This window comes from Nymphalis io, chromosome 3, assembly GCF_905147045.1.
Source record: "Nymphalis io chromosome 3, ilAglIoxx1.1, whole genome shotgun sequence".
NCBI classification, from domain to species: Eukaryota; Metazoa; Arthropoda; class Insecta; order Lepidoptera; family Nymphalidae; genus Nymphalis; species Nymphalis io.
Genome location: NC_065890.1, coordinates 1,476,404 through 1,487,818, shown reverse-complemented (window position 1 = coordinate 1,487,818; position 11,415 = coordinate 1,476,404). Strand labels below are relative to the sequence as shown.

General features: G+C 28.3%; 3 protein-coding genes across 4 annotated transcripts in view; 2 read left to right on the top strand and 1 right to left on the bottom strand.

The window, feature by feature from the left end:
• Positions 1-302: 302 nt before the first annotated feature.
• Positions 303-4,188, bottom strand: LOC126781333 (chromobox protein homolog 1-like). Its single transcript, XM_050506274.1, has 5 exons — positions 3,948-4,188; positions 3,420-3,539; positions 1,640-1,835; positions 1,183-1,289; positions 303-888 (listed from the first exon to the last, which is right to left on the bottom strand). The coding sequence occupies exons 1-5, from the start codon at positions 4,041-4,043 to the stop codon at positions 832-834; spliced, it is 576 nt and encodes a 191-aa protein (XP_050362231.1). The 5' UTR covers positions 4,044-4,188; the 3' UTR covers positions 303-831.
• A 1,170-nt stretch (positions 4,189-5,358) lies between these two features.
• LOC126781191 (Fanconi anemia group D2 protein) lies at positions 5,359-9,763 on the top strand. Its single transcript, XM_050506033.1, has one exon. It carries the CDS (start codon positions 5,527-5,529, stop codon positions 9,574-9,576), a length of 4,050 nt encoding a protein of 1,349 aa, XP_050361990.1. The 5' UTR covers positions 5,359-5,526; the 3' UTR covers positions 9,577-9,763.
• A 973-nt stretch (positions 9,764-10,736) lies between these two features.
• LOC126780987 (nuclear factor of activated T-cells 5) overlaps positions 10,737-11,415 on the top strand; it is an 83,934-nt gene continuing 83,255 nt past the window's right edge. For both annotated transcript variants that reach the window (XM_050505721.1, XM_050505719.1), the window contains exon 1: positions 10,737-11,178. In XM_050505721.1, the coding sequence (XP_050361678.1) occupies positions 11,100-11,178 (79 nt within the window). In that variant the 5' untranslated portion in view covers positions 10,737-11,099. The remainder of the gene's footprint in view (positions 11,179-11,415) is intronic.

Sequence of the window (11,415 nt, the reverse complement as noted above, 5' to 3'; positions counted from 1 at the left end):
ACACAACATGTTTAGATGAATCATTCTCTAATGGCTCTCGACCAATACTTATGTGAGGTAAAGGTAAAATTATTCATAGAAAAATCATTACTAAAATTTATTTATTTAATAGGAGATATTAGTCCAAGGATAAAGAAATTAATTTCAGCCTTTCACATTGCTAAGAGTTGGTTATATTACTATTAACACTTCCTCTAAATAATGTTTACAAAAATATAGATGATAACAAACATCAGCTTGTTTAGACATAAATACTTCTATAAAAACTATTACATATTGTATCGTCATTTCCACCTACGATATTTGCATTTATAACTAAACTCAAAATTCAACTCAAATAATATAAGAATAAAATATTTGTTTATATCGTTAATTACCCACCTTTATTAATATCATTCAATAAAATGTAATATACACTAGTGTTTTAACTACCATTACCAACAATACTTATGAGCAAATTATATACAAAATTCTTTATTTATACATAAAATGAGAAATTAAAGAGAATCTTCAAGAAGTTCGAATTTATTATTAATATAGAATATAACAGATGTTACGGAATTTCATCAAAAGAAATATTCTTATATGTTCAGCTAATATATGTTGTTTGTTACATTATATAAAAACTTTGCTGATGTCTATTCTTTAATATTCCGACTAGATATTTTAATGGAACAAAGTGATATGATCTTCTGAGAAATTGCTGAGAATGTATTGTGTCCCGTGAAACAACATAACACATAACATGAAGTAAAAGACTTCTCAATTCTCTTATAAAATCACCACAGACACTGTTTTATCACAATTTTAGTCCTTAGGCAAGCAGCACAATCAATCTGACTCGGCGGGGGTATGCCATGTCAATCTCTCTTCGTAAAATGCAATAACCTGCAACAATTGATGTATGTTTATTAATATTTTCTAGTAGTGTACAATTTTTTGAAAACATTCCGGAAAAAAATTGGCATGAATGATTTTTACAATGATAAATAAACAACTAAACATTTTTAACTATACAAAAAAACAAATTACTATTTAATGTTGATACCAAAACAATGGTAAATACTTGAACATATTGATATTGCAATGTTAGCATGGCATTAACAAAGAGTGTTGAAAGAATAATATAGATAATATAAAATATATATTTTTTATTCTTAAATACATTACAAAAATATTTACCTGTTGTGGGCATTTAACATTAGCTACTTTAGCTGGTACAAGTTCAGCTTCGTCTGAGTCTGCCCATTTTATTAAAAACATCAATTCTCCCGTAGCATCTGATGCTCCTGAAAATAAAATGTATACACATTAAATAAAAATTATTCACAGATGTTTGCCATAAAGATATTTTGGTTGCATACACTTACTGTATATAAGCACAAACATTTAATATATAACCATTATCTATTGAGGTATTCTATTATAAATTATTATAATATGTAATCTTATTAAATGCATATTCTGCATGAAAATCAACTATTTAACATATTATAAAGGTTTTTTATATTGTATAGAATATGAAGCCCTTTCATTTACTGATTTTTAAAAATGTTATTGTGGCAAATATAAAATTTATACTCAATCCTATACCACAGAAATGTTACTTTGCATTTCATGAAACATATGGAGTACACACCTATTATTTTTTCAGCTTTAAGACCCTTCTCGAACCCTGATTTCGCCTTGTCGTCTTTCTTTTCCTTCTTCGAATCTTTGGGTTCCTCCAGTGACGATACGCTGGTCGCTCGGCCCTTGCGGCCTGTCGTACTTGTATCGTCACTTGACTCACGCCTCCGTTTTTTGGTGCGTTCTTCAGATTTTTTCGCTTTAGCCTAAAATATTTCTTTGTTTATAATTTTTTGTCTCTTTAATAATTATAAATTTTAGATAAGTTATTCGATATTAAAGCTGTATAATGAAATAATAAATTTTAATAATAATGATGATTTATTAAGTTAAAATTCTTTTTTATAACACAATTGACCTACACAGCAGTTTCCTTCGAATAAAACGACACAAGAAATGTATGATTAAGCCCATAATCATCAGGACTGCTAATTGTAGCCAAATTATTACTAAATAAAAACTTATTTTATTATTTATGATATAAACAAATTACATTTTGTATGTTTTGATTATCATTCTTATATCTTCAAACCAACGTCTCTTGAAATTAGCTCAAATATTTTTTTTATTGTTTATTTAAGACACTAAGGTATAAAACAATTAAAAGATTTATGACTACAATTTTCATTTTGATACCAATACAAAGTGGCGGTCTCCTTCAAACAAAAATTGGGCAGCTCAATTTTTAAACTAGATCATAGGCATCAAGTATTCAATGATTCTATTTTAAGTAATATTATAATGTATAAAATTAAATGCAAAAAATATATGTAACTAACATCAACATCACAACACAATCAAGTACCATAATTAATAATCCAACTTAATAGTAAAATATTTTGGATATATCTAAGGTGGACACTACACTTTAGAAATACAAAGGTAAAAAACACAGCTGTGTAATATGATGAGGCCCAGCAACTAAGATAACAATATTACAATATTAAAAATATAATAGTTGCAAGAGTAAAATTAAAATTCAACTAAAAAGAAGTATTGAAAGTGCATATTTAAAAAGAAAGTAAACAAGATATACGAAAAAAAAATCATGAAATAATTAAAAGTGACAGTTATTTAATGGTATAAAACCACTAGCATTCAGACTTATAAACTAGAAAACTAAATCTGTGATTCCAGTATGTATTATTATTCTCCCGATTAAAGCCCTGTCCCAAAATTAGAAATTGACCAAGCTGCATCAAATTTTGGATCTGTAAAGACACTATTTAGTGTACCAACCTCTCTTACAAAACTGTGATATTTTCGTACATATTGACTCGATTCAAACATATTCTATAATACAATATAATTTACCAACTTCATCACACTTGTCACTAAAAGGTATTCTACTAGATAGGTAACAGCCTGTGAATGTCCCACTGCTGCGCTAGGGCCTCATCTCCCTTTTAGAGGAGAAGGTTAGGAGCTTACTCCACCATGCTGCTCCAACGCGGTTGGTGGAATGCACATGTCAGAATTTCAGTGAAATTAGACATGCAGGTTTCCTCATGATGTTTTAAATTAGAAATAACCTTTAAATACACTAATCCTTGTCAATGTTTCTTTTATACTGAGCACAAATATCACACTTAAAATATATAAAATCTAGTCATCATAATTTTTATCAGTCACTCAGGTAATATTAAAAAACTTAAGCAAATTAAATAATTGGTAATAGCTGAAATAGCATTGATATATTGTGGCTTAAATTAAAAATGGAAAAAAATTACTGTGAAACCAAAAAATTATACTGATGTAGAAATTGTAGAAATACAAACTTCAAGCCTAACCTCTTTTTCCTTTCTGCTGTCTTCAAATGTTTTTATCAATTCCTCGCAGTCCAGATTTTCTTCTGGCTCCCAAGTACTTTCCTCTTCTTTATAACCTTTCCATTTTAGAAGATACTGTACCTATATGAGATACATATTTTTAGCCAAATATCCTAACTTTGCATTATTATTTTAGTTATATCTTACATGGATATAGATATAATTGCTACGAATTACTATTAATTACTTATAGTTAGATTAATATTCAATTCACATACGCATTCAATGTAAAAATATTAAATACTGTGCTTTAAAATTTCTACATTTCTAAAGTTCTACTTGGCGGTTGCGCCTAATAACATTGTATGACGGTTATGATTTCATTTTTACTTTACACAGCACCTAAATAAAACTGTATTTATTTGACAGAATTATAAAAATGCATTTTTAAATGACGCAAATGTCGTAACTTTACAAGCTTTACATATTATATAACACAGCAATATTAGCTTTTAAAAAAATTAAAAAGTATTACATTTTATAACCAACCTTTCCCTTCACAGTTCTCTTATTTAAAACCTTTTCAACAACGTACTCTTCTTCACTGGAACCGTCGCTGGTTTCTGTCTTTTTGTCTTTACCCATGTTGTGTTAATAAAGAAAATAAAACGCTACTTTAATTAAATAAGAAATCAAAATCTAATGTAACCGCTAATGTATGCCATAAAATTCCCAAAATGGCGCGTAGACTATAGCTTGTAAATATGCCAGTATGGCAACTGCAAATTGTAACTAGTAGATAATAAATGCTACCATTGCTACCACATCACAAAATAAAGTTATTTAAAGATATATATTATAAAATGTATACATATATAATCAATAATAATTATTATACATATTTTGTTGTTAACATGTAATAAGAAATACTTTTTAAAATCATCGTAAATTAGGAATCTTGAAAGAAAAATTCAAAATATCCTTTTAATATATTTTATATAAGTACCAAGTTGATTAATAGACAATGTAAATCAAAACATTCAGTTGAAACAATTAAACATGCAAAGTCAAAAAAATATTTTTCTATACTGACAAAAACGAGATAAACTATAAACACCAACAAAAAATCTAAAGACTCTTTTATTAAGATTTAACCTGAAATTGGTTTATGTAGAATACATAAACATAAGTTTATAATGGTAATAAATTAATACAAAAAAGTCTCTAGTACCATAAAACAATAAAAGTCTCTAGTACCATAAAACAATAAAAAAAATTAAAATACAAATATTTGCAATACCTAGCCAGACAGTTAATTAAATCAAGCCGAAAGCCCAGGAATTCTATTTAGATATGATATTTTAGCGGCAAGAGTTAGGAAAGTGTTATGGTATTTTTCTTTTGGCAGCACCATGTGAATTAGAAAAAATCGCAAAATCGCCCGCAAATTTCTGTTCATTTAGTTAAATCAATTTGCATTTTGGCAAAGATGAAGAGAATTATTCATCATTTACAAACATGTTTTAAAGATAGAATTAATTCATTTAGTTTATGGAACCTGTAATGAAGTACCTTAAATAATTAACTAATTTGACCATACACTAAGTCACTAGTCAGTAGTCCTTAGCACTACCGACATTCCGACAACACTCTTATTCAACTTTTATGAAACATGTTTTTTTCTTATATTTAGATTTAAAAATGTAGGTTATGATGTTAATTTAATATTTCACATTTTTTAAAAGTGGATTTTAACAAATTCTTTTTACATTGGTATTAATTAAATTTTATAGACCATACTCTACAGAGTATATAATAAATTGTAACGGCGTAAATATAAATGTCAAAAAATATTTAAAACTTAAGAAAAAGTTATGTTTGACAAGATGTATTTGTAATAATGGCATAACTAGATATAAAAAATAAAATAATTAGTGAATTGAATTAATTTTATTTTAATTATTTATGCACAAGTACTATATTAATAATAAAATTAGTTACGACACAAAGAAAAATATAACATTGAAAATAAGTGATATCAATTATTTAATTGGTACTCCATAAGTGTATAGTATTATCTTGATAAAAACGACCAAAGGAATTTATTTCCTTTTTACAAAATAAAAAAATGAAGATAAAAAGGACACCTCATAGAGAAATTAGTGAAAGTCCTAGCAAAAGAGTTAAAAGTATAAATAATAATGATTATTTTGAAACTACTTTAGACGAAAGTGGCTTACAATTACATGAACCGCCAGAAAAGTGTATGACATCACAAGAAACAATTTTAATTACTCGAAATTTAAGAAAAACTTTGCAAAAACATAAAGATTATCCTCGGAACGTGTCCGATTTTTTTGAAAACTTAAAAAAAAGATGTGACGATCAACAATATTTGAAACACTATTTGTATCCAAACATTGTTCGAACAGCAGGCGAAAATTCCACTGAATCCTATTTAAACGATAGTTTGATTAAAATTCTAATGAATATTCCTGTGCTACAGAACAAATTAATAGATTACATTTTTGAAAAAGCCATTGATCTGGCTGCTGATTCTAAATGTGGACCATGGATTCAAGCAATATTGAAATGTTTTTCTAATTTAGATAATATAGTAGACAGCGATAAGATCGCTGTAAATCTCATAAATCTCTTAGATGTTACTTCAGAAAAAATGGTTCGCCTTGAAATTATAACAGCAATTCCTGATATAATAGGAGATCAGTCACATGATAACATCGCAACAGAGATGAGTAGGATATTGAGTGAGGATCATGATCTTGTACCTGCTATTTTAGATTGTCTATCTTACCTATGTTTATCTGATGAGCAATATCAACAATTGCAAAAGAAAACATTAAATATTTTAATGGCATTACCTAAATGCAATCACTTTCCTAATTTTGTTAAATTTCTTTTAATGTCTGGACGTACTGTTGACAGTGCATATTTTGAAGCTGTGCTAGGTTTGAGGAATTCATTGGGTTGGCCGACTTCAATTGCAAATCCACAAGATATTGCTTCAAGCCAGATTTTAACAGCTTCGGCCATAAGGACATCTATAGTATCTTCAAAAGTTATTGCTAATTCTTGGTTAAAAGTTATTTCAAATTGTCAACTTAGTACTGACCATAAGCCAATTGACTTTATAATAATTTTGATTTTGTATTCCACAACAGAAGAAAAGCAAAAGCAAGTTGAAAATGTAATTAAAAAACAAGTTAAGCTAAATATTTTAAATGAAGAATTGTTAGATGATGCTTTTGCCAATTTTAAACCTATATTAAAAGATTATTTAAAAAACCTAATAAGTTTAACAAATTTTCTTTTGAAAAGTAGGGGGGACATAGAAGTTCAGAATTTTGCTTCACATATTTATAGTTTGATGTTTTCGAAACTTGATGATTGCTGCCAGACTGTAGTTGCAGAACTGTTGCAACTAGGATTAGACAGTAAAAAATGTATTATGAATATACTAACAATATTAAATAATGTTGCAGTTAAAGACATGTCATTGTTAAAACCTCAAAGTGTTCAAATGTTGACTCTACTTGATAGAATGGATGATATGACCTTATCAGAAATACGAGCTGTTATGAATTTAGTCTGTTGTCTTGCATATAGTTATGAAAATTCAGTAATTAGGGATGACATACATATGATTGTCAGGAAAGAATTAGGAAGTTCAAACCCAGTAGTGAAGATTCAAGGTATTCTTGCTGGTGTACATGCTGTAAAGTACCTAATGGCTTCAAATAATGAAGAAATCTCTATAGAAGCAGTTGATGATGTTAGTTATGGATCCATTAACCATCTGCCAGAGGGCGATCTTCGAGAGGCAGCACAGATTATAGAATTAATTAGTCGCAGTACAAGACAATTTCCTGACATGATAGCATTTTTTTATGATGAATTGTATAAAATAGTGCAATCAGTAGATTATATTAATTCACATTTTCTTACTTGGATTACTGAAGCTGTAACGAATGATTTACAACAGAACTTTATTGTTGATTCCTTGGAATGCGATACATTTGAAGATTTGAAACTAGATATGCAATATTGTCTTAATACCGATAGTGAAATGGATGAAGTTATAGCTATAAACATTGGTGGATTAACACTGAATACAAAGCAAGATGTCAGTATCCTAATTTTGTCTCCACTTTTCCAACTAGTCCAAGCTCTACATATCAAAAAGCATAACAGAAATTTATCAAGTATAGATGCATTACTGGGATGTCCAGTTATTATGCCAATTTTTGATATTGATTTAATTGAAAATATGAGTAATAAAACAATCACACATGTTTTAGATTGTCAAGTACATTGCGTTAATTGGTTTCGAGAATTGTTGAATGCATTTGCTTCTCAAGATGATCCGGCATTGAAATCAAAGATTTTAAATAGAGTGTTAAATATACAAAAGCTAGAAAAATCAATAGAAGAAATTTTGTTACAGAGTAATTTATTATATAAGCCACCATCATCTACTTTCAATTTAAGTATTAGTAAGATGCATGCTTTTGAGAAAAAAAATATTAAAGCCCAAAATACTAAATTAAAAGCGCAGAAAAAGACACAAGATGTTTCAGTTCTTAGTGAAACTTTAAAAAGTCAAGCAAGTGTACGAAATAATGCTATAAAAAGCAAAGCTACAAAGCAAGTACAAAGTATACCATTTAGATCATTGAGCTTAAAGTTACTAAATCTTCTGAAATATGAATTGACTGATGGTAAGAACGCTGAAAAGAATTTAACAATGGAAGTTTTTATATTTCTTTTAAAATGCATAAACTATAATTTAGAAAACATATTACTTTCGAAGATTAAAAGAAATACATTTCTCACCAAAAAAGATGACACTGAAGTTTATGATCCTGAAAAAGCAACAGAATGTGCCCAGTTGCTCAATAAAATGCTGCCAAAACTTATGGATCACATGAAGTTTATTACAACATATTTAGATGAGAAATATTTTATTGAACTCGAACAAGATGATAATGATATTTTATATGATAGTGATATGCTAGACTATCTTTGTGGTCTTGAAAACATATTTAACATTTGTACTACATATTTTAAATGGATTGGATTTAAAAATCAACATAAAAGTTTGCTGAAAACTTCTTTACGTACTATTGCAAGCTTAGATGGAGAAAACTCAACATATGTACAAGATTTAGTATTATCTGTTGCTAAACATATACAAAGACATGAGAAATACTGCCTTCAGCTTACAACAGCTGTATCTTTGTTTGAATACTTCAAAGCAATTCAGGAATATTCTTCAAGTCCTATGATATCACAAATAATAAAAGAGCTGGCAAAGAAATTTCTCTCTAACCAGTGGAAAACCCCTGATGGTGTTGCTGAAAAAGGACTGTTTCTTAATCAGTGTATAGATAATTTTGCTAGAGTGTATTTTACGAATAATCAAATTTTAGAATTTAAAAATATAACACTTTTATTACTCAACGATGTACAAGAAATGGTTAAAACACGTAACAGTACATTGAATTCAATTCAATGTGTTAATAAGGCCAATTTTCCTATAATATATAGGAATTTGGGTGGTGCACTTCTACTAGCAACCAAAATACATTTAAATAAAAGATTAACTAATTGTGAACATTTAGATTTATGGAAGAATGTGGGATTAATTTTGAAATGTATGTTAGAAATAGCTAAAACAGTTGACAGTAGAAACAATTTAGCTGCTTTTTTTAAGAAAACTCTTCCAATTATAAAAGTATTTATTTCCCATGGAATACCTATATTGGAGTTGGAGTTCAAAAATAAAACACAGGAAATACTCGAATTATTGAAAACTATACAACAAATCACAAGGTTCCTGCAGTCATTATGTTGCCATTCCAGATTGAAAAAGGATACTGCATTGATTAATAAGGTCCCATATGTAAGGCAACTACTTGAAACTCTTCTGTATAAAGTTAAAGCAATGTTGGCTGCAAATAACTGTTCTGAAGCATTCTGGATGGGAAATCTTAAAAATAAGAATATTCACGGAGAACTTATTTCTACCCAGGAAATTGAAGAAAATGATGAATCAGGGGACGATTGTGATGAACAACTACCAGAGGATAATGATAGTGATGCTACAGATGATGAAATGCTTAATCCTGATTCAAGGAGTATCAGTGATATAGTTTAATAAATATATATAATAATAATATTGTCATGACAGCAACAATTAAAATTAAAATATCTTTGTTAAGAAGTTATTTTTTTTAAAAAAACTACTGCTAATTTATATAATAACACAACATAAATGCTTATTGAATGAATTAACTTTAAAGGTTCAATAAACTTAAAAAATAAACTTATTTATTATCATAAAATATGTAGTTACTTAGGCGACCGCGCTTCACTCGGTTTTAATAAATTTGTATTTAAAAAAAAGTGACATCTTTATTTTTTTTAGTATAAATTATAGACAAAAACTGTAAAAGTAAAACTTTTATCTAATTACAAAATTTGAGACAAATCGTTAGAGCGGTTGTCATAGCTCATTTATTATTATAAGGTTTTGGCTACATCATCATTAATTTAAATATGTATTTTTTATAAATAAAACATTTCATGATATGATTTTAACTGAATCTGTGCTTCATATAATTAAATAACTATACTTATAAAATCGTTTGTAATGACTTACTGACGCACAGCCGAATCCACTAAGTCTAAGAAATTTAAATTTGGAATGGAATATAGGTTCACTTTATGACGTAAGGATACATTAAGAAAATATTTTAATAAATCTCATAATATATTTAATTTTTGTATCAATATTAACCATACGAATTCGGGACGAGCAGTTATTGCAGTATATTTTTGTGCATATATTGTAATAAAGAGGTGATTAAAAAATTATTTTATGTCACAAACCGATTTAGTCGTGTTTAAATAAAACTTTCAACATACATACAACTTAAGACTAGCTAATCTTTAAATAGGATTAAAAATTATGAAGACAACACGAAATTCAAAACCAGTAGCAACTAGCAACTTTACCCAAACTTTACAGGTTAACCAACATTACGGATTAGTATATTTCTAGATTAATTTAATTGCAGATAAAATTGTTAACCGATTTGGATAAATAATTATTTAACTTAATATGAGTTTTTAAGACTAAAACACAATAGGTGATAAAATATAATATGGAATTGATCTATTAATTATTTCTAGTAGTAACTAACTTCACTCTTGTTTTATTTTCTATTGACTTATTTTGTCAAAACATCTGTCATTCGCAATTTGTCGCAGCTTCAGTATATTGACGGACTGATTACGATAGTAGATACAGTTCGTACTACGTACTAAGCGGTGTCTTGCACTGAGGTAACACGTGAATCGTACTCTGAATCGCATATTTCCTTATAATATCGCCAATTTCGGGAAAAATATACAACAAAATTAAGTTTATGTGTTTAGTGATAGTTAAGTGGACTGCATAAAAGCTGTTGTAAAGAATTAATTTAATAAAAGACAGTAAGATAACAAGTTTTTGTGTTGATTTGAGTGGTTTCAATTTGACTTTGACGTCACGAGAGAGAACCAATCGGTTGGCGCCAAAGATTATGTAGTAAATGCGTGTTTATAATTTACAAACATCAGACAACTGTTGCTAAGAACCAATCTTGAATGGGGACCACGTGAGTGAATGTCCGAAGTATGCTTTTAAAATGTACTGCCGATGGGAGGCGCATCAAAGTCAACGGGGCACCGATCAGCCAAGGGAATGTGGCGAGAGGTAAGCATAAAATTAAAAAAAAATAATATGTTGGTAATAGGTTTGTTCAGTCATAAAAAAAAAAATCTAAACCCGACCTTGTCAATTGAGTAGTTGAATCGTAGAAACCGCATTGAAATCATTTCAGCTGTTTTTTACGTAACACTTCTCTAGACACATTTAAATAATAAGATAACTATCTTACTACTTATATTATCTTTTATGCACATTTATAGAATCGTGCATTATAATTGCTAA

Coding starts and splice junctions, on each gene's coding strand:
- LOC126781333 (XM_050506274.1), bottom strand. CDS start 4,043: ATGGGTAAAGACAAAAAGACAGAAACCAGCGACGGTTCCAGTGAAGAA. Junction 3,540..3,947: donor AGAGAACTGTGAAGGGAAAG/GTTGGTTATAAA, acceptor TATCTCATATAG/GTACAGTATCTTCTAAAATG. Junction 889..1,182: donor ATGTTAAATGCCCACAACAG/GTAAATATTTTT, acceptor CAATTGTTGCAG/GTTATTGCATTTTACGAAGA.
- LOC126781191 (XM_050506033.1), top strand. CDS start 5,527: ATGAAGATAAAAAGGACACCTCATAGAGAAATTAGTGAAAGTCCTAGC.